The following is a 23,238-nucleotide window of genomic DNA, read 5'->3' as shown; positions in this document are numbered from 1 at the left end:
CAACTAAACATTGTTCCAAAAAAAAAAGGGAGGAAGAAAATTGGTGTAGAAGCATAAAACTTTGTATGTGACCCCAAACAAAAAAATGGGTTGGTCTTTGTTTGTGGAGAGACCATGATATAATTGCTTTTCTTCTCTGTACATATTCCAAATGTGATGTTCGTGATCTGTCATCCTCTTCGCAGCTTGAGAGAAATAAAAATCCTGGTGCAAAATATGTCAAGCTGGAAAAAATCTCCTGTGCCTCTCTCTCTCTCTCTCTCTCTCTCTAGCCATACAAATGACTTGCCTACTAACATTTCTGGTTTAAGCATCAGCAGCTATATAATGCTGTTTTCTGTTCCTTGTATCCTTCTCCATGATCTTAACATGAAAACCATTTGGAAATTGCAAACCCGGAGTTCGAACTATGTCTCCTCCTTTGATTGCTTCCCACCTGAAAAAATTTGGATGCAAAAGAATGTTATTAGTCTCTCCCTCTCTGTCTCCTTGCCTCTCTCTTTCCCATTCTCTCTCTTTGATTTCTGGGCTTTCTTACCTGTACTTTGTAACTAAGCAATGAAGAAACACAGCCATCTGCACCTTAGTAAAATCTGTCCCAACACAGAATCTCATGCCACCACCAAAAGCCATGAAATGTTTTGATGCACTGCTTACTTCTACTCCCTGCATTGAAAATTCCTTTTTAGTACAAACAACTGAGGTGTAAGGACAAAGGGTTAGGAGATTTTCAAGCCAAGATCAATTAGTTTTATGGAACTTAGCAGCTTGTAGGTAAGCTAGAAAAATGCATTGTCTGATATAATATTGAAACTCACCTCCCATCTCCTTGGATTGAAGGCCACAGGGTCTTCATATTTTGCTGGGTTTAAATGTACTGCTGGGGGACAAACCATTACTGCCCAACCTGCTGGAATGGTATATCCTGCACAACAAAATTGGTATTACAAGTCCAATTAGGATGATGTTCATAGTTGAAACTTATTTTATAGTTGAAAACAATACTATGAGTCATTTCTACTTACCCTTAAAGTTTATTTCTCTCACTGCTTTGCGAAAGATACCGGGAACTATATTTGCCAGCCTAACCGTTTCGTTGATGAACTGCAAGTCAAAATTTATCAGTTTTTTACTTTGTTCAACAGAGGTATGAACAGAATGATTTTGTATATTTTGCATCTTTTTATTTTGGGTCAACATTTTGCTTTTAAGCAGTGAAAGTGTAAAGAGTGAGACTCACCTGAAATGTGAATGTCATTGACTTGTATTCTTTCCATGTAAGTCCAGAATCAGCAATTTCCCTTTGCTTTATAATCATCTCATGCTCTTCCTGACATAAGATGTAAATGTTAAGAACTTGTTAGGAGGGGTGACAATGAGGATGTTGAAATCAATAGCATGGTTTGAAAGGTTTTCGTACCGTTAATTGCTTTAGCACAAGAGGATGGTCTGAAAGAAACTTCATGGCTAATGTTATAGCTAGGGAAGTTGTTTCGAAGCTTGCAAAAAGCAGCACAAACATTAAGTCCAAAGCAATTCCCTCTGTCAGGATTGTTCCCTCTTTCTTAAGTTCTTCAAGAACATAATCAAAAAAATCAACTGGTTGCTTCTGGGACTCTGCTCGTCTTTCCTGCAGCATGTTCTTCAGCATTCTCATTGCGTTTTTCCTACCCTGAGAAATTGTTGAAGGTCAAGAACAAGAGAACATACTTGATTGTTTTCAAAATGGAACTTTTCGCTTTGATTGGCCTTGTGAAAGCAAGAAACAAGTGTTGTGAATGATACTTGTGCAATTACCTGTAAACATTTGTGATAAGCTGTTCCAGGGATGTCCAAAGGAAAGGAGATCAATCCTTGTATGAATGCAACAAAGTTTTCCCTTAAATTCTCCGAGGACTTATTTGAATCATAACTGATAAGTTTTTTTGCAGTGAGATCAAATATCATCTGAAAAGACCAAATTAATCAGACTTCAAACAAGATATTAACTTTTAGTGAAAATTTTATCAAAGAGAAGAAAGGTTAGGCTGAAGATTACACTTGCAGTTGCATCTTTTAGTTCTGTAATGTCCTGACATGACCATTGTTGTAATCTGCTGAGAGCTGCTTGTTCAACTTCAGGGATCATCTTCTTAAGGCTTTCGGGTCCAAAGAGATGCAGCACCATGTTCTTGAGATATTTGTACATAACCCCATGCAAGGAACCAACATTTTGCTTGCCAAAAATCTCTGTGAAGGTATCTGGGTACCAACTTTGAAACAAATTTCCCTCTTGTTGGAAGACAAAGTAATTGAGATCCGGGTCTGTCGATATTATAACTGGTCTTCCCACCAAATTAGTCCTGAAAATTGGTCCATATCTGCAAAGTCCAAAATGCAGAACACATGTAAAGAAGATGAGAAAACAAAAACCAAAAAGAAGAATTAAAAGATGGCAAGGAAGAAGCAGCTGTTTAATTATCAGAAATATCACCTTTTCATTCTTTTCTTGATGAAGGGAGGAATATCAGAAGAGGTGTTGGGAGTGAAGAACTGTAAGGTCTCTCCAAGTAGTGGCAATCCCATTGAACCTGGTGGAAGTTTGCCATGGCATCTAGGATTTCTCCACCTATAAACCCAATGTGTAATGCTTATAATAAGCAATGCTGCAAGGCACAAAGCCCACATCTTTGCCAAACTATCAGCACTTCAACTTCCAAGAGGAGATCTTGAGCTGAACTGAAGATCACAACAGATATATATATATATATATATATGCTGCACTTGATTTTTTGACAGAAAAAGAAAACAAGGGACAGCTTGAGATTACTTGAAATGAGAAGATGTTGAGTGTAAAGAATGGACAGAGAGGAGAAGGAAGTGCTGGCATGTATCTGAGCATCCATTAGGAGATCTTCTTAAATAGACTGGCCAAAACTTACAACTTGTCAGAATAATAATAATAAATTTCAGCTATTCTCTTTGTTTTGTGAAGTTGGTTGCTTGGTTGCTACAAAATGATATATTAGTTGGGGATAGAATAAATTATTTTAGATTAATTCTGTCTAGAGGGACACTTATTACCCTTTGTCAACGCCCTCTATAAAATTGGATTGAAGAGAGAGCCTTGCATGACTATGAACCTCACAGGATGCTTCCTCTCTCTCTCTCTCTCTCTCTCTCTCTCTCTCTCTCTCTCTCTCTCTCTCTCTCTCTCTCTCTCTCTCTCTCTCTCTCTCTCTCTCTTGATGAATGATTTGTGGTTTTTGATAGGGCAGAATTCTGGCCTTTTTTAAGGAGATTTTGCAGGAACAGGACACTTCCCTAGATTTTTGAGTAGATAGAGGTTCACAGTATATGCCTAACTATAAGCTTAAGCATCTGAAACCAACTTCATGTTGGACCATTAATTACTAAAATGTAGGGTTTTACCAACATCTGAAATCTTATCAATATCTAGGCTAAATACCAGAGTATCTATGTATGATGTTGCAGTTTCAGTTTCATTTTCTTTGTTTCTTTGGTTGTTAGAATAAGATCTTTTCCTAGATATTTGCCTTAGTCTAATACTAGAAATGTCAAACTCTCAATCTTAATGCCTACATCAGTCGTGATCTCAAATGGACTGAATCTTAATGCCTACATCAATTCTGATCTCAAATACAGTGTCCTATATGTTAATGCAACTACCATTTATGCTTTCGTTTATTCTTCTGTATGAAATTCATATCATAATCCTTTTCTAACTTGATGACTTTGTGTTATATTCAAAGTGCAGCAGATCTTGGGTTCGACTAAGTCTGTGTTATAAGTTCAGCAGATTTTGGGTTTGACTAATATTGTGCTACATCCAAAGTACGTTCAATAGGTCTTAGGTTCGACTCACATCCAATCGATGGTAAACAACCACGAATTCATAATGAGAATTTTCAAGAGTAGGTGTGCTAAGCTAACTGATGAAATTGACCCATTTGGACACATAGAGCACCGCCCCATTGAGCCACGGACTAAATGGGATGCAACAACTACAACCACAAATGCAGGTGTAGGTCACTGTGGGTCATGATCACAATTATATGCAAATTACATTATAAAATATATGTTTAATCCAATCTGTCACCATAGTATAGGAGGGAAATTTCACATGTAAGTACATCAATTAATGGAGCTTATTAGGCTATGCTTAGGGCTAGAAAACATAAGTATGGAGATCCTCCAACCTTGTCTCCAGGTTTTCTTGTTTTTCTTTTGACTCGGTAAACACATTACTCAACCATCTCTCAACCCTTCTGCTCACAAAATTTCAGATTTGCAGACAATACAAGATAGCATTACACAGATTACTCAACTACTTAGCACGGGCTTGTATAAAAGGGCTTGCTAGCTATGAGTTCAAGATTTATGCTATCTTAGGTTTTTTATATATATTATTTTATAATACAACTGATAGTCTAAACTATAAGGGTGAGTGAGGTTTCTCACGCACACACTTCCAAGATGTCATGAGATTTTGAACTTGAGATCATTGGTATGCAAGTCAATGATTTTTTACACTAGACTAGACCTCGTTGGCATGTTATCTTAGATCTTTAAGTTAAAGTTTTTCAACTTAGAAACTTTGGTAATTCAAATAAATTACGAGTATTTCTCACTGCACTTGAGGTTCTGTGTTGATTCATTTATCGCAATATCACTTCTCCCAAAAAACTGAAGAGTTTTCAATTTGTTGTTTTGTTTAACATGGAAAATGATCTCATGTTTGGTGGGAGGACTTGGGAGTTTGGGGTCCTACCTGTCTTGATTCTACAACGGCAAGGATGTGCTGGTGGGAACCCAATCCAAAGGGTCCACATCCAGAGATCTCCTATGTTTAGTTTCAATTATCTTTCATTTTGTCTACCAATTGAACGGTGTAAGATGATCCATATGGTTTGTTTATAATTACAGGGTGGCACACTGGCACTAAACCTGTAGGTCTGTGTGGTGTGATTGGACATCAAGTTTTTTCTTTTGGTCTTCTTTGGGGTTAATTGGAAGAAACAATCAAGAATGGTCAAACCTATATACAAGCATCTCTAGCTTCAACTCTAGAAAACGTCACAATATATTTATGAACTTAAATCTGATTCGCCAAATTTAAGTATTAGTGGTTCTCTTATGCTATTGGTAAACATGTAACCAAAATTACTCAATATATAGAATCATATCTGAATGTCTGATTTTGATCGATGTTGTGACAACATAACAAATTCAGACCATTTTGATATTATTCTAAATTTAAGTTTCTTCTCAAAGATCAAGAATTGCCAATTTCACATAGTACAATATCTTTCATTATCAAATTGTTAATCTGAATCATTAATCAAGTGAATTCTTGTTTTAATGTATGATTCCAGTATAACCTTACTCTCTCACAGGCCAAAAAGATTTTAAAGAGCAAATTATTTGTTACGTGATGCTTGGGTTTTGAGTTTCTCGAGAATGAGAGGATTGAGGAGAAAGTTGTTGTTGTCTCTACCGTGCGCATTGGGAATGCATTATGAAGCAACAGCAAAGAATAGTAGGAGTCAAAATTATGAAACTGCCTTTTTACCCCAAATTGTATGATAAAAGAAAATTATATTATTAAGCAATAAATTTGGAGCCCGTTTGGAAATACTGCTGTAAGGAGTTAGTGCTTTTGCAAGGAGCGCTTTTAGCAGAAGTTTGTTGAAATATTTATGAAATATATTCGAGTGCTTCTTGAAAACAACTTGGAAGTGCTTCTTGATCTTGAAAAGGCACATGTTAAGTGCTTCTCCATAAAGCACTTTTATGACTTAGAAGCATTTTAAATTTATTTTTTTTCGGCCAACTTTGTTAGAAATCGCTTTTAACTCTTCTAGAAGCAGTCCCAAAATAGAATAGATACATATGTGTTTTAACTATGATTCGATGACATGTAATTAAGCAATAAAAACCAGTTAGATTTGGTGTGTATCTCTCTTATATGTACGATTCACACCCACTTGTGCTCGCAAGTTGCCATGTACACCACCACGTATCATGTGTTAATTATGATTTGAAGACATGTAATTAAGCAAGAAACCCAGTTGGATTATGTTTTACAATTCAATTAATTGTCAGAGGAGCTAATTAACTAAGAATAAAATGAGATTGAAGGGATCTGATGATAGCTTCTTTGTTTGGTAAGTGAGGACTAATGCATATATGCATGCATGTGTATACACATGGCTAGCGAATGATTGTATTTGTATCGCGTACATGCGTGTGTACAATAATTATTATAAACTACGTGAAAATTCCTTAATCATGTATTAATAAATAATCTGGCGTTAATCAATGACAGCTTTCCATTAATTTTTGCATATCAACCAATAATCAGGAGATTATAAAACACTAAGTGCTTGACTTATATTAAGAGTTTCGTCCATTTCTCTATGGGTCTACTACTCCCATAAAACGGGAGTGGGGTAATGAGACAATTAATCTAATCCATGTGTTTAGATATTTAATCAATAAGAACCCCACCTTGACCACATAATATCACTCGATAATTGTGATGTTCTACAGTAGTCTCAATCTCAGAAGCTCAGCATAGCTTAAAGTTTAAGTCTCTCTTTTGAACCCCCAAAAAAAGTGCAAGTCTCTTGTTTTACACACACGCACAAACATGTATAAGCCCATTACATTGTAGTCCCCGTAATTTGTCCAATTTTCCACTCAAGGATGTATAGTTTCAATTTTCTCAATGGAAAATACTTGACTCCTTTCTCTGGAAGTAAGGATTCTTATTTTCCTGCCAATCGCAGGTTGACATATGTGTATAAATTTTTCTTTTGATTTTTTGATGAATTATTTTTGCATAGGTGTTAAACTGTGATTTGCAGGAAGTAGGAATGCCTCCTTCCTGGAAGGAGGGAAGCAGTGTCGTTTGTCAATTATAGAGATGCATCGAGAATAATTTTTTTATTTTATCTACTGAACAAACAGATATATGACGTGACAATTTTGCCAATCACTTTTTTCAATTATAGTGATATATATATCAAGCACAATCTCTTAACTCAAATACACAAAACATAATATTTGACTCTCATTTCTTAATTTCTTCCACTTGTTGTTATATTTATTGCATCAAAAGGTCCCAAAGCAAACATCGCCTCAAATAACTTTCATTTCACTCTACTGGTTTTAGTTAATTTAAAATTTAATGAAGGTGCTGAGCTAAGCAAGCTGAATATAAATAATCATCATTTATGACTTGATCTATCAAAATTCAAGGGCCTAAGAAACATGACCAGCTCGTAGGGTTTGAAAATATACAAGCTTTTGCCTTGTGAAACAATCCAATTTCCATTCGTTGGTCACCATTGGCTCTTCTTTTAGTGGTTCAAGTTCATGTATTCAACGGTTTCTTGATTCAGCTACAATGAAGGGCACATGTTCCTTAAGACGGGATATATGATCAGATAGAGTTAGCTTTTGCTTAACCCTGTATATATATATTTGCATATTAAGGGAATAGGTGGACCAAATTCAACCCACATAGTAAGCTCATGGTATTTTGAATCATATATTTAACTCGATCAAGAGTCTAAATTCACAGTCAGTCATTGAGTTGTTAACCAATCTTACAGGAGAATGTGTTCGGATATATAATTCGCAATGATTAAATGTGAAACATTCAGTAGAGTGAAAAACTTTTGTGGGGTTATTCATGCTTTGCAATTCAGGGTGGCAGAACAGTGTAATTAACAAATAGCATGTGTTTAAATTTGATAATAAGTTTTTTTTTTTTGAAAACATGTTAATTTTTAACTATACTTGTTCCGTGACCCTCACGCAAACTTTGCTCTTTCACTATGGTCCCATTTCCAAGTTGTCAAAGCAGACAATTTGTGTGTTCTACAACATGGACCAAAACCCATGATTGAACAATATCATTATTCATATATGAAAAAGACCTCAGAAATTCCTTTTTTAAAAAAACAAATGGGCCCCCAAAATCACATAAGCACATACTATTTTGCACGTTGAGCTAATATTGTCACACCATGCATGCCCATGTATTATTGATAATAGGATGGAAAAAATAGTTGTTTTCCTTTTTATTATCTTCCCCCATTCATAAAGTGTTTTCTTGAATTATTGGCATCTCTTTATTTTCTGGTGCCATCTTAATATTATTTGTTTTGGTTGAAACTTGGAGTGTATCTTAATACTTTATACAAAAGTGTATTTCTAGAAATTGGAATGGGCTATTAGTGGGGTATAGCTCAGTTAGTTGAGCTCTTTCACTTCCACTCATGTAGGCAGAGGTTCGAAACCCCTAGGCATCCGATGAATATTTGTATAAACCCCATTCCCCAATCGCTTATACTAAAAAAACTAAAATGGGCTTGGACCCATCTTTTTCAAATGTGATGGCCCACTAACCAATGTCAGAGAGTTGACCCTTTTTAAGGATTAAGGGCCAGTTTGGCATTGTTGTGCTGTGAAAATAATCACTATCAGATTTGCTGTAAGAGAAATCAACTGTGTCATAAAACAGTTTGGCGTTTGGTAAACTTTTTGTTAAAAGTGTTGTTGGTATTCCCGCATAATCATTAAACCTAGCGCCTCTTCAAAATTGATTCCCGCATAATTAGAAAATGAAAGTACCTTATTAGTTGTTTTCTCTTATAGCTTTCTCTCACAACAATTTTTAACAATAAGTGATTTTCTTATAGTTTACCAAACGGACTAGACTTTCCAAAAATTTTAAAAAAATCACTTATCACCTGAAATAAGTAATACCAAACGGACACTAAGACTAACTAATTATGAAAGGTTTACTATTCAAGTAATGCTACGCTTACCACATTGTTATCCCACATTTCTATATCATATGATGTGGTATGTTCATATCATATGCCACATCAATTAAATCAATGGAGTATATTTTAATAAATAAATAAAATATTAATTACATTAATTAGTTGATGTGGTATGCACACATTAGCTGCCATATCATATGGTATATAAATTGTGGTATACAAATATGGTAAGACTAGGATTCATGGTGTCAGCAGTGATGAATTAGAGCCCTCCTCTTTTGGCGGCTAAATTTTGGAAATTTGTCAGCCAACAATCCAACATATGCATAGAATTTGACTTGTTTCTTCCATCCTCCCATGGATGATATAATTGACAATGACTGGCACCCATGTGGCCATTTATGCCATGCACTTGACGACCCATCTTCAATATAAAGAAAGAAAGCCTAGGGTTTAGGATGGCCTGGGCTTGGGAAAATCTCCTGCTTCATTTTATTGAGATTTTGTTCTTCACAGCCCACCAACAAATATCATGGAGAGAAATAAAGAACAGAATATTAGGCAAAGACACAAAGGCAATCTCAGTCTCTTTCAGCTAGGATTCTTTCATCCAAAATTGTCATTTAATACCAGAGAAGATAAATTTTGAGTGTCATTTAATGCCAGAGAAGATAAATTTTGAGTGTGACCGTAACACCGTGGTTGAACAAAAGAATAAACCAACTAAAAGACTGAAAATGAACAGAGTGAGGTAAGCCGCAGGCTGTTACCCTAATCAAACAGTAGCATTAGTATGCTTTTACAATGAAATTCAAGTGACATAAACATGTTTATTGAAACTGCTGTCCTTTTAAGTCAGTTTGGTCCTGGCCGTAACAATCTGTTGAACTGCGACTGCAAACTCAACCATGTTCAGAAACTGGATGTGTTGAACACAACACGATGACTCAATTACTACCCTTAATCATTTTTGCACAACTTGAAATCTAAGTACAAGAGAAAGAAGACAATAATCTCTCTGTGTATGCATCAGGAGTAAGGTAAAAAAAATGTGTGAAATATTGTATCCGATTGTACAAATCCTCCCTGCTAACAAAAAACCCCACCTTAAACTAAAATGGAAAAGAAGATATAAAAACCCCGCATAGATATGCTGATGAAAACGTGTTCCAAAAGAAGTGATGATCTTCTAATCCATGATAAACACAGCCTTGAACTCTTGCATACAAGCAGTTAAAAGATGAATCGCTGCTGAGCACTGATGCTATTCTTGGTGATGCAAGGAGTATACTGAGAAGCTGATTGATCAGAGACAAACTTCATTTCTAAGAACTGATTAAGATTTGCCATTTTGAAGCTTTGCATTAGTCAACTTTTTTAGCTTCCGGTCATGATTGAGCATTGCACTTACACTTTCAACCACCAGAACCATCTGCATGGTCCAGAGCACACATTAGTAGAGAGGGATACGCTCAAATACCATAAATTAACAGATTCATCGAGTTGCAAATCAGCCATTGGTTGATCAGGCTAACAAGACTAAGTCACATAAGTGTCAAAGTGGATATAGCGGGGGTGATGACTTTCTGTCATGGCTTTATTTCACAGAAATCATCCTGTGAATCAACTATATAATAAGGAAGCTACATTTTTCTCCCTTTGAAACTCTTAAATATATCATTTGATGCAAAGAAATAACTGATAAGAGTTCACAAACCTGCAAACAAGCATAAGTAATTGCAGTAGCGAAGTAGAAATTTGCATTGCCAGTGCCCTGCAAGTTTGAAAAAGTCCTTAATTATAAGAAACACTCATAACCATTTTAAAGTTCAGAACAACTGTAGAGAGGGCCATACCCTCCATATCCATAGGTTGTGCATCACAGGGCTAAGGAGGGAAACCCCAACATAAACACTGAAGAGGCAGAACGAGAATTGCATTTCTGCATATCATAAAAATATAATGTTTAAGATACCAAACCATGTCAAATGCATAAAGGGAACAGAAAGAGAACCAACTGACTTGCCTGACAGTTCATTAACAAACCAGCCCAACAAACCAAAGTACAGAGCTGAATCCCCAACCTAAACAAAATTGTAATACAATGGAAGAACAAAAAAATCAGGCTGCCTATCGCATAACTTCAGAAACATGCATCGAAGACTTTAGCTTCAGCACCAGAAAATATAGAAGACTTCCGAAAAAAAACGAGAACTTACAGAAGGATAAGACTTAAGCATTGATGAGATGGTGATGTAGACAAAAGCAAGAAAGCAGGGACGGTGCTTGAGCCGTATGGCCAATGGAAATATCATAAAGAGAATATTCATATGGAAAACAATCAGGAAGAAATTTCTAAAAAAATCGAAGACCTCTGCAAAGAAATACCTGCATCAAAATATTAAATGAGTGATCAAATTCATGCCACGCCTCAAAAGTAAAATTTAACTACTCCACAATCCACTTTCAGTACAGGTAATTTGGGGCTCACCATAAGACACCTATATTCGGAGACAAATCTTGCACAGTAAGAATGAAACCATACATTCTGCAAAAACCAGCCACAATGTTTAGCAACAATTTAGACTACTGATTTAACAATAAGATAACAATTACTAGGAGCAACCCTTCGCACTAGAGGAAGTAAAACAATTAATGCTAATACCCATTTGGTTACTCTGTGAGCCATTCACCTAGTTATAGGCTACAAGTGCTCTGTATCAATTATAGTAGCACCGACCATAGTGAACACCAGGACATCCTGTGCAGAGCTCTAGTCTATATGCAGCTGATCTTGGATGGATACTAATTTGACCAAACTTTTCAGGAAAATTGGATTAGCTTTGAAAACTGTGCTATCTTTAGTTTGTTTTCTTCTCAGTTTATTTTCATATGGAATTCTATTGACTCAGTGTTTACTTATTCCAACTTTCACATGTGGACTGGATGACCTTTAAGAACTGTACAACAACTTCTTAAATAGAACTGAAATTTTTTAGTGATATCTTAATAAACCACATTAAGAACTTTGATAAGTCATAATGCTTGATCAGTCCACTCTGTTACTAGGCCTAAGAAATGAGAACTCTCCTCTTCAACAGATTTTTTATATATATCTTATTTTGCAGAAACATCTAGAATATTTGAGCATAAGGAAATGCATACACGTACAATGAGCTGTTGATACCTTTCAAACATCTCCCAGAGACCACCATACTGTTTAACAGATATGCCACACAGGAGTAACACATAGACTGACCACATAATAACCCACAATAAGAAAAGCATGGTAGGTCTCCAAGCGAAAACTTTGGGTAGGTCTGATTGATTAATAACTTTATCCTGTTGTTGAAAACTATCACTTGACGAGTTATCTTCAACTTTACCATATCTCCTCATCAGCAACAATTTCCTAGGAGTATCTGGACCATATCCTAATAAAAGAATTATCTGGAACAAGATTAAATATTTGTCAATATGCATGAGTGAGAAAGAAAACACTCAAAATAGATTTCAAATGTTGCATGAAAATTCTTTTTATTTTTTTATTTTTTGATAAGAAACATAATTTCATTGAAGAATTGCACAAATTTTTTAATAATTACATCAAACATGATAAGTCAATGAAAATAGGGGCATACTGGAATTATGAGAATCATAGGATAAAGAGACAGATGTGTTGCCATGACCCATCCAAAAGCAGCCAAGGGAACCATTCCTACAGTTCATCAGAAGAACAATATCAGAAAGGAAGTTAAAGTTAAAAAGAAGAGCATAAGCCAGTTCCCCACGAGCCTTCATCCATCCCTAAATCAAATGCTAAAATCTCACTTCAAAACATACTGATTATGAACAAACAAATATTGTCAAACGGAATTAGAAAGAATGTCTTCCTTGAGAAAGTGTCAGCATGCACACAGAATCAGAATATTATTCTACCATGAAATGGAGTGCTGATGTCATGTGACTGAACTTGCATGGTATTATTACCACTTAAGTAGGCACATCCAGTGATACTGCTAAAACTAGAATTACAATGAAATTTTAAACATCCAAAACTTGTTAGTTTCTGTAATAGATTATAATCTGTCACAACTCACAACAATATACAGGCAAGGACTTATATGGAGAATGTCTATCACATGAGTGCCTATACAATCTAAACAGAAACCAGGAATCTTGTAACTCAAGTGGAGTGTATTATATGATCCTTTTAAGGAAGTAATCATTCTCATGAACAAAATGACAAAAACAAGTTTTGAAAGAAGAATACTTAAAGAGTCTTAAAAAAACCTAAAAGAAACATTTAAATTGCCAAGTCACAAGGACTGTAGTTAACTTACGTTTACATGCTCCATAGAGGGCCAATATGATGGCCAGATTTTCAATTGGAGATGTTGACAAACCCACACATGCAACTATTGTGAAAGGATTCCACAGGTACACAAGAGCAGCAACATCTCCTGAAGAGAGGACCTCTGAAAACAACAAATATAAGCCATGCATCAGCCTGTGAATGGCATGCGGAAGGCAAAGCTTTGCATTTTAATGTAATTGCACAAATGATGCACATAAATGAGATCAAAAGTTAAGCTTTTCAACAAAGTGGCATATGCCCGTAACTATAAGTCAATTATAATAATTTCATATAGCTATTCAGGCAAAGCCAGTCTGTTAAGATTCCAAATTTTTAGATCTATCAAAATTGTGTCTCAACAAGACAACCAGCTATACTAGCTGCATCTATCGATATCTAGTTGCTTTGTTGCATAACAATTTAGACTTCATTAGGGGAATTCATACAATCAAATATGACTATCCATAAACAGGACTAAAGAGAAGTATATTGATCTTTAAATGTTAGAATTACCCATGCTTTCTGATATCGTATCAAGATCTAGTGATTTCAAACTCTGCCTATATGCAACCTGAAGAGTCTGACCAGTAGCACGAATAAGCATTGCATTCAATATATCTGCAACCACAAAAACCAAACTGTACCCAAGAATGTGTCAATATCAACTGCCTGACTACATATTCGGAATAAGTCAACCAATGAAAGAAGAAAATTAAGGGAATTCTAAATTATTGGAACATGAAATATGACACACTTATACAACATAAATATGAACTTATTGAAAGGCAGTACTGAGCTACAGAGAGAGAACTAAGAAAATGGTAAAAGAAAATTCTTACCTGCATAGAAGATGACTGGGTTGCCCTTCAATTCTGCAGCACCAATTAAAATGTTCAGCAAATTACCAACTGAAAAAGGAAAAAAACAAAATCCAGCACCAGATTTTAACATTTCCTTAATTGGGGCATTCATTGAACCAATGTTTTTCTTGAACTAAAAAAAAAATGATTTATCAAACAATGAAAATGGAAGAGAATTAAAACTGGAACTGGCAGTTGGGCCTCCAATTCCAGAACTTAAAGAGTCTTAGAACAACTAACGAAACCAAACATGGCTCAAAATAAATCACATAGAATGACGCTAATGGGAACAACACTGAAAAAGGAAAAAGCTTAAGCTGAAGCGGTACCTTTTGATTGTGAGTGGCCCAAGAAGTGAGAGTAACAAAGGAGATCCGTGGTACATAGATCCTGCAAAACCAGTAAAGAACAAAAAAAAATTACAATCTTTGATAAATTAAACATGAATTATATAAGAAGATAGACAACCAGCAATGAGAAACCTGCATAGGGAGACATTGACGACTGCTTCAACCAGTAACCCTCAGCCACTGAAAAAGAAAACAACAATTGAATTGAAAGAGATAGAAGCCGAAACTTGAGAAAGTGTGGTTCTGAGCAAGCTTGAGAGAGAAAGAGATAGAGAGAGAAATTACGGCGACGGAGGCTGGTGAGAGGGGTGGAGACTTCGGGGCGAGAAGAGAGGTTGAGATTTTTGGGGAAGTAGATGAGAATGAGCCTGAACAACACTGATGCTGCAACCCATGTCCAGAACCTTCCCTGCTTCTGCTTCTTCCTCTTCGTGCTCTGCTCCTCCTTCACCTCCATTTTTCTTACAGCCTTGCCTGTGTTTTTAGGAGCGAGATCACTGGGAGAGAGGGAGACGAGTTTGTAAGGCCTAAAACGGCTTCGTTTCTGTTGTGTGTATTGGGGTGCAAGTCCGGTCGGGTCAACTTGATATGCCCAAACCCAACCCGTTGTGGTGTTAACCCGAATGGGCCGACTGGATCACTTTTTAATTAGGATTGAGTTCAGGTCTTGCCCGCCAGAATTAACCCGAATCCGAACTCATATACCTTTTTTATTAGAGATATTTTAGTCAAATACCCATTCTTAGCACTCAGGCTGTGTTTGGCAGGCCTCACTAGACTGGATTAGCTTATATAGTACTTGAAACTCATATTTGGTGAGGCAAGAGACTAACTTAAATGAGATTATATAGTCCAACAGTAAACAAAACCCCTCACACGCTCGGCTAATTTAGAGAGGTTGAAAAGTGGTTCGCAATATAGTGCCCTCGCTAGATTGAACACACGAGTCCGAACTAATTCTTCTTCTTCTTAACCTGAAATTGGATTTTCTTTATTTGTGTTTTCAGTAAACCATATTCACTGAAGTCAGATCCTTAGCCTGAATCAACCACCCCCACCTCCCCCCCCTTCAATCAACCCGTCAGACCACCACCATGAGTTTACCTAATTTCTGCAACTAAACAAACCCAAATCACCGGCTGGACGAGATCGAAGAGGACGTGTGTGGAAAATGCATTTGCTGAAGCCTTTGCCTAGGGCTTTCTCAATTGAATAAAAAGGAGTCAAAGGGGGAGAAGAAGAATTGGGGAAAAAGGGGATGTGGAGGTGGGTTCCGATGGGAATGAGAGAGAGAATCAGGGAGGTTTATGATTAAAGGAAAAAAAAAATAGAGAGAAAAAAGGGATGTGGAAGTGAGTTGCGATGGGAGAGATAGAGAATGAGGGAGGTTTTTGAATAAAGATAACAAACAGAGAGAAAAAAAAGAAGATAAAAAGAATGGGGAGGTTGGGTTGCGATGGGGGAGAGAGAGAGAATGAGGGAGGTTTCTTGTTAACGAAAAAAAATAATAAAATGAATGGGGAGGTTGGGTTTCCGATTAAAGAAAAAGAAAATAGAGAGAAAAAAAAGATAAAAGAATGAGGAGGTTGGGTTGGGTCTGAATCTGATGATTTTTTATTTTTTATTTAACATAATTTTAGCCTTTAAAAAAATATCAGAATTTTAGTTGTTTTCTTTTTATTATTGTTTTAAATCTAATTATTACAATAATTATTTTTTAGTCCAACACATCACCAAACATAGGTCTTCACTATTTTTACAATCCAGCTTCTTAGTCCGACGCAGCACCAAACGTAGGTCAGGACTTAATCCAGCTTAGGCCAATCCAAGCCAATCCGAGACAGTCCCAGGATTTAGTCCAGTCCATGCCAGTCCGCTGTACCAAACGACCCCTCAAAGTATAAATAAACCATACATCATTTAATTTTTATAATTTGGGCTCCCATATTGGATATAATAGTGAATCTCCCTTTTTATTACTAATCAAACAAAATCTAGCAAAATATATTGTATATGCTTCAGCCCAACGCGATAAAATTATTAGGGTCACTGAAGCTTAGTACAAATTTAGTATGGGTGAAATGTAATTTTCAGGGGGTGAGAATCTTTGTAATATTTTGGAGTGGCAATATACAGTACTTTCGTGTTAGTATAAAAGTCTCAATTTAAGTTTCGCATGACATCCTCAAAATTTCTAAACTGACCCTGAATTATGTATAATTTTGTGTTGTTTAGTGTTGTACCAAGAAACATGAAGAAGACAGAAACGGTACAAATGTGTCAGTGGGTTTGAAAGCAGAAGTCGTGGCAGGGTTGTTAGACATGTGACCATCGTTATCATTTGTGTGTGCACTTTTAATACCATTTCCTTTGTTTTGTTTTCTTCTTGGTGAGAAATAACAAAAATATAAACAAAGGTTGGAATGGAATCCCAATCATTTGAACATAAAAATTCCGCAATATACCGAATATTTATTCATAACTAAGTTTCCACAAAAAAGGAAGACAAATTAATTGAATATTTCTAAAGAAACATAAAGGGGAAAAAAAGCCAAGACGAATACTTTCTTTTTGTTACTTTGGAAAGGGATCAAAGTGTTGACTTATTTTAATACAATTCCTTTCGTATTAAACCTTTCATATTTCACTATACACATAAATAAAATAAAATAAAATAAAAACTTGAAAGGATAAAATGCACAAAGGATTATAACTCTAATCATAAAATGCTTAGGGTTGGTGATGATAACTAATCAAACTTTTGTGCAATTTTTATTTATCAATGATGTGGTTGGATAGTGTTTTATCAATAATTTATGCTCGTGTCAATATAGTTTCTTTTGTTGTTTATACTTATCTATAGAGAATTGTTATATTGGATTCACTTTTTGCTTTTTAGTAATTTGTATTTTTATAGACTATTATTTTACGTATTTGTGCCCTTAAAATGGAATAGTTGTGTTTTCAATTTTTTATTTATTAAATGAGGACAATTTTGAATTATTTGAAAATTTAACCATAATAGTACAGGAGATGAGTGTTTATCTCACGCACACAACCAAGATGCCATAGGGTTCGAACATGAGACCTTTAGTTTGCAAGTTAAGGTCATTTTCCAATGTGTTAGACCCTATTGGCCACAATTTATTAAATTTTTAATGAAAAGTTTGACATGCTTGTAATAAAAATTAAATTTGTGCTCCTTTTCAAAAGTCCTCATGCCATTGAACCAAAAAAAAAAAAACTCATGGCTTGTATGTAAATCTCTCTATTAAACCGAACTTAATGTTAATGACGTTCTTCCTTTAGAGCTGCTTAGACAGCAAGTCATCCATGTGTGCTTGTGTGATGTGTCTTTGATGCTTTACCCTCCATCCAGGAGAGACGTGGAAGAATGGAGAAGAAAATACCCAAAAGCAATTTCACCATTTTAAATTCTTTTAAATTCCAAAAAACCGACTTCCAAACACGCCCTTACTCCCCTACTCTATATATATGAGCGCATAACATACAGCCTATATTTTCCACACATAAATATCTATTACTAATTTACTTGCATCTCTCTGAACAAAAATTAAATTCATAAAACGCAACACCAACACTGAAAATCGGAGCTCAAGAATTGCTTGAAGTTCTGCTGCAATTTCCATGGCGAGGCCTAATCAGGAAGCAATCGACACCTTTATCAGCATCACCGGCGCTTCCGAAGCCGTCGCCGTGCAAAAGCTTGAGGTAACTCTTAATGTCCTGAATTCAATTCTGTGGTTGTAATCAGAATCGCCGATTCAATTCTCCGTTTTAAGGTGTTAAATAACGTAATGTTGCTGTTAGGTTTTTTATTGCATTTGGGGTAATGGATTTTAATTGGGAATTTTGGTTGAAAAGTATTTGGATTGATTTTATTGAGAATTTTGAAATTTAAATATGGGATTTAGTTTGTTAGGATGGTATTGTTTGCTTCAGTGTATTGGTATATTTAGATGAAGGGAGAATTTACTTCGGTTGCTATTTGATGGTATTAGTCGTCAAGTGCTCTATGCTATAGTTTATGTAAACTACAGTTAAATGGTGGGCTATAATTTTGGAAATTTAAGTTAAAAGGGTGTTACTTGCACTACTCAAAAGAGTAATTAAAAAAAATTGAAGAATTTTACAAGGGTTGTGATTGGGTAGAGGAATAGATGGTTTTTTTAGGACAATGAGATTACTGTTATACAGTTAAAGACTTTTACTTTTAGTATTCTCTTTGACGGTTCAATGAAATATGGGCAGTCGAGGTTGTTATATAGAGTTTGGAGAAGGGTTGGCTTGTACAATTGATTGTTTGACCAAACAAAATAGAAGGGTTGTGAATGTACTGGTACCTGCAAAATTTTTGGGTGTTGAAAATATGGTCAAGTGTATTTGGTTAGACCCACTAGTGAATAGTATGGTAACTATTGAATTGTAAGCAATGAACAAGGTGTGCACTTCAGTTGGCCTTGTGGATATCTCTGCAACTAGTTGGAGTAGAAATTACAGCAAGGTTAGCTTCTTTTATACTTGATTGAGTCTAACCTTTCTGAAGTCTTTGGAATATAATTTTCCCTATTAATATATCTAATTGTATCTATGGTGCAACTAATTTTTCTGGAGTTGTGGCTGGATAAACCTGAATGCTTTGGGGTGAGCAAGAAAACTCACTTCAGCTCCATCTGATACAGAGCCTTCATATAGATTATGATTGATGCATACCTAACTACTATTACAAGTAAACTATTAGATCCTTATTAGAGTAGTTTTGTGTTTTAGTCTCTTGGATTTTTGAGGATGCTCTCTCTTGTTTGACTATTAGAGGGTTAAGTCTAAAAAGCAAATAGATAAATAAAAGAAAAAAGCTTTAGCATGTTGGCCAATTTATTGCTTCTTATAGATCTTCTTCCATTTGTGTTTGCTTGCAATTAGGAGCATGGTGGCGATCTCAATGAAGCTGTGAATGCGCATTTTACTGAAGGAGATAGAAACACATCAGTGAAGTATGCTTTTCATCTGCTGCTACTCATGCTTAACATAATTAGTATGATACATCATCAACTATTGGAACTTATCTCCGGCTTTAACATTGATATCATTTCATGTCCAGTGTGCCTGAAACACCTGTTGCAGCTCAAGATGATTTGATGGATATTGATGATCCAGTTCCAGTTGGACCGCGGAGAGATCCTCTATCACTTCTATCTGCAACCCGTGATATAAATCCATTTTCTCTTCTTAATCCAAGCTTTGGTGGCAGCATATTTGAAAGCGGGTCAGATTTTAGAGAACGTGCACCATTTGTTACTCATCCAAGAGAGGTCAGGGAGATCCCCATAGAAGTCAAGGATGGTGGCAATCCCTCCAGCCATTCTGGCCATGCTCCTACCATTGATGATGTCACTGGAACAGCTCAGGCATATGGCCCAGGTATCCCTGGGACTGTTATAATTGATGATGAAGATGATGATGTTCCAGCTGCCCCAACTGTTCAGGAAGGACAAGGCAGCGGACCACAAGATATTTCTTCAGGTGATGGATCTCATCACCGAAATTTTGTACCTAGTGCTCCTCGATTTGATGATCCACAGGATTATAGCAATGATATCGAAGAAGAAATGATTCGAGCTGCCATCGAGGCTTCAAAACGTGAAGTTGAAGAAAGCCAACAAAATCAACTATTTGGTGCACCAACTGTATGTGACAAGCCTACACTGTTGGGTTGGTCCTCGTGTTTGTGGTTTTCTAGTACTAAGAGATTGTCTTTGTATTAATTTCATCTTGATGCAGCAGTTTGATGATAACGAGCCTCAGCAAAGGCCGCCTCACCTAGAGGATCCTGAACTTGCACATGCAGTTTCATTGTCACTGAAGGTTTGTTTTTGTTTTTTGTTTAATTTTTTATTATTATTATTGGTATCCATAGTGTGTCGTTTGACATGAACTGAGTCCAGACAGCAGAGCAAGAGAAAGCATTGCGTGGCCAGGGGGAAAATGTTGGCCCATCAGAGATGGGGGCTTCTAAGGCAGCTGAGGTGGAGCTGGGAAAATTAACGGCACCAAACGGAAGGTATATATCTTGTGTTGCTAATTAAGTGTTAAACACATCATTTCTGATGAGGGTGCTTTGAGTGAATCCAGGTTGGAAGGGGGAAGCTCATCCATCCAAGATGAAACTGAAGACGTGGAGGAGCAGCCTCTTGTCAGACATAGGTCCAGGCGAATGTCCTCTGGCTCTGTGGAGTCTGCCCAAGATGTTGGAGCTACTGAGGATAGCGCACCTTCAAGTCCTGGAGAGCAGGATATGGGTAATCATCCTAGGCACAGTGGAAGTGTCTTCCCTACTGATGAGGTATCTTTCTTTTTAAGTTATTATAAATTATGGATGAGTAGTCGAAATTCTTTTTTATTGATCATGTTAGTAAATGTTTACACCAACTAAATGTTGACCTTCAATTATTCTTCATAATTGAAGTGGGGAGGCATTTCTTCAGAGGAGCACGATGAAGCGGTGATGCTTGAGGCTGCAATGTTTGGTGGAATTCCTGAAGGGTCTGGATATCGCCTTCCCTATGCACCTCATCAGTTTATGCGAACTGAGAGTTCATATCCCCGGCCAGCACCTCGTCCTCCGTCACCCTCTCTGACAGCGCAGCGGTTGATACGGGAACAACAGGTTTTTAAATACTGGAAGAAATTTCTAAAAGTTGTGCACCAAAAGTTGTGTTAATGGTTTTACTAACTTGATACATGCAGGATGATGAATATCTTGCATCACTTCAAGCTGATAGAGAAAAGGAACTGAAGGCTATTGAGGAAGCTGAAGCTCGTCGTCAAGAAGACATACTAAAAGAGGAAGAATCTCAGAGGAAATTTGAGGAGGAGCAGGTACTGTATATTTTATATATTTGCATCGTCTTAGTTTTAGAATATTTGATGTTGGTTATGTGACTCTCTTTCTCTCTCTATCTATATATGCGTATATATGTATACATTTAACTCTTGCATTCATCAGTTTTTCTTTCCTGTTAAATTATTCTACATTAGTAGTATTTTGTATGATTAATTAACTTAGCTCCAAACATGGTCATTTTTCTCAGTTCTTTTTTTTTTTTTTTGGTTGTTTTTTTTATAAAAATTGGCTCTATTCCCACCCTCTGTATGCTCATCTCATCCCGTCACTTGAATATTTTCTTTTCTTCTCTTATTTTTATCCCCAAAATTTGAAAAACCCACCAGCCAGCATCATGCCAGTGGCCGGCCTGGCAGCAGGGGATGGTCTGCCAGTGGTTCTTACTTTTTATCTTTTATTGTTTTAATTTTTTCATTGTTTGAAATTGATAAATAACCTAAAAAGTGAAGAATGTTACAATGAGTGGTTAGAAATTTAGGGGTGTGTTGAGCAATGAGTATGGGAATGGAGCCACTCTTTTATAAATTTTTGTAGGTGTCGTTTTGCAATAATTTCAGATGGAAAATTACTTTGATAACTAAAGTTTATTATGGAGACTGAATAAAAGAATACACATATTTTGGAAATTTGCATCTTCATCTTTGGCTTTAGTATTTTATTTTCAGTATAGTATGCTGGATATAGGTTATTTGGGATGATCATTGACACTTTTCTGCTCGGATAGTCTGAATCCTAATTATGGTTGGCGAGTATTATCCTTATTTGACAGTTATGCATTCACAGACTTTTGTAGTTTGTACTGAGACACATACTTGGGCCCTACTCACAATTTTTTTTTGGGACACTAGTTGCTCATTCTTAGTGGGCAGGAAATGATGACTCCTTGTCTTGGTGGATTTATGTTTCGAAGTTACCTACATCTTCATTCTATATGTTTCTTCCTTGCAGGAACTGGAGAGGCAATTAGCAGCAAAAGAAGCTACTCTCCCTCAAGAACCAGCATCAAATGATGAGAATGCTGTAACTCTCATGGTGCGAATGCCAGATGGCAGCCGCCATGGCCGCCGATTTCTTAAGACAGACAAGCTGCAGGTAAAATTGTTGTGAAGGATATTGTTTTTAGCTGCATTATCTCTTTGCACATACTCTTTGCTAAACCGGATTGTAATTTGCATTGCAGTCTCTTTTCAACTTCATTGATATTGGCAGGAGGTTCAAACCCGGCTCATACAGAGTGGTGAGTAAAGTTTGCATTTTATTCAATACCCGAAGTGTCAGTAAAGCCCGTGTCTTCAATCTTTGCAAATTGTTATATCAATTAAACCGTGTTCATGGCGAAAAAAGAGCACAACTGCATATGAATGCTAGAAATCCTAAACAAACTTTGAGATGATATTTATGTTTGCGCTTTATGTCTTATTCTGCTTGGTTTTAATTATGTTGCTGAAATAGGTGAGGCCGTTCCCTAGGCGTGCTTTCAGCGATGGAGAGAGTGCTTTGACATTGAATGAAGTTGGCCTTACCAGCAAACAAGAAGCTTTGTTTTTGGAGTTGATATAGTAGCTGACTCCAAAATGTAGAACCATAGAACATTTTTCATTTATCTACATATATTGTGAATGAAATCCTGGTTTTTGTTTTTGCTTTGGGGGTGTTTGGATGAAATACTTCATACATGGATTTGAGGACATGGGCAGAATCAAATTTAAAAGGGAGAATAATTATGGTCATTGTATGTTTCCATCAGTGGTGTGTTGTTCATGAGTTTTGGGGAATGATATATATTGTAACCGTGGTACTACATTAGGGGTTCCTCTACCGTATGAATTTGCACCAAATGCGAGCACATCCCAGTAGCTTGATAGAGTCATCGATCTAACGGTTACAACTGCTTGCTTTGATATGGACGTATACCCTAATAGATGGGTCATCGATCTAACGGCTACAA

At 36.3% G+C, this 23,238-nt stretch overlaps 3 protein-coding genes across 4 annotated transcripts; 1 reads left to right on the top strand and 2 right to left on the bottom strand.

The window, feature by feature from the left end:
* Positions 1 to 306: 306 nt before the first annotated feature.
* On the bottom strand, positions 307 to 2,667 carry CYP87A2 (cytochrome P450, family 87, subfamily A, polypeptide 2). The gene is made up of 9 exons (XM_021954125.1): positions 2,474 to 2,667; positions 2,039 to 2,360; positions 1,798 to 1,947; positions 1,421 to 1,672; positions 1,241 to 1,330; positions 1,026 to 1,104; positions 819 to 925; positions 539 to 666; positions 307 to 436 (listed from the first exon to the last, which is right to left on the bottom strand). The coding sequence occupies exons 1-9, from the start codon at positions 2,665 to 2,667 to the stop codon at positions 307 to 309; spliced, it is 1,452 nt and encodes a 483-aa protein (XP_021809817.1).
* Positions 2,668 to 9,608: 6,941 nt separating this feature from the next.
* LOC110753292 (GPI transamidase subunit PIG-U) lies at positions 9,609 to 15,771 on the bottom strand. Its single transcript, XM_021954167.2, has 14 exons — positions 14,651 to 15,771; positions 14,498 to 14,545; positions 14,345 to 14,405; positions 13,995 to 14,027; positions 13,669 to 13,793; positions 13,142 to 13,276; positions 12,440 to 12,516; positions 11,986 to 12,248; positions 11,290 to 11,346; positions 11,018 to 11,186; positions 10,825 to 10,882; positions 10,655 to 10,740; positions 10,516 to 10,572; positions 9,609 to 10,230 (listed from the first exon to the last, which is right to left on the bottom strand). Exons 1-14 carry the CDS (start codon positions 14,820 to 14,822, stop codon positions 10,135 to 10,137), a joined length of 1,437 nt encoding a protein of 478 aa, XP_021809859.1. The 5' UTR covers positions 14,823 to 15,771; the 3' UTR covers positions 9,609 to 10,134.
* Positions 15,772 to 17,880: 2,109 nt separating this feature from the next.
* On the top strand, positions 17,881 to 23,036 carry LOC110753285 (plant UBX domain-containing protein 8-like). 2 transcript variants are annotated; one of them, XM_021954157.2, is made up of 11 exons: positions 17,881 to 18,097; positions 19,310 to 19,380; positions 19,488 to 20,073; positions 20,171 to 20,251; positions 20,332 to 20,447; positions 20,519 to 20,729; positions 20,853 to 21,053; positions 21,134 to 21,265; positions 22,239 to 22,382; positions 22,471 to 22,527; positions 22,743 to 23,036. In XM_021954157.2, exons 1-11 carry the CDS (start codon positions 18,014 to 18,016, stop codon positions 22,848 to 22,850), a joined length of 1,791 nt encoding a protein of 596 aa, XP_021809849.2. In that variant the 5' UTR covers positions 17,881 to 18,013; the 3' UTR covers positions 22,851 to 23,036. The 2 variants fall into 2 exon arrangements, with proteins under 2 accessions (XP_021809849.2, XP_021809848.2); XM_021954156.2 differs by having other exon boundaries at positions 20,168 to 20,251.
* The last annotated feature ends 202 nt before the right edge of the window (positions 23,037 to 23,238 follow it).

The sequence above is a fragment of the Prunus avium genome, chromosome 5 (genome assembly GCF_965620075.1).
Source record: "Prunus avium chromosome 5, drPruAviu1.hap1.1, whole genome shotgun sequence".
In the NCBI taxonomy this organism is placed as follows: Eukaryota; Viridiplantae; Streptophyta; class Magnoliopsida; order Rosales; family Rosaceae; genus Prunus; species Prunus avium.
This window is presented reverse-complemented; position numbering and strand designations above follow the sequence as displayed.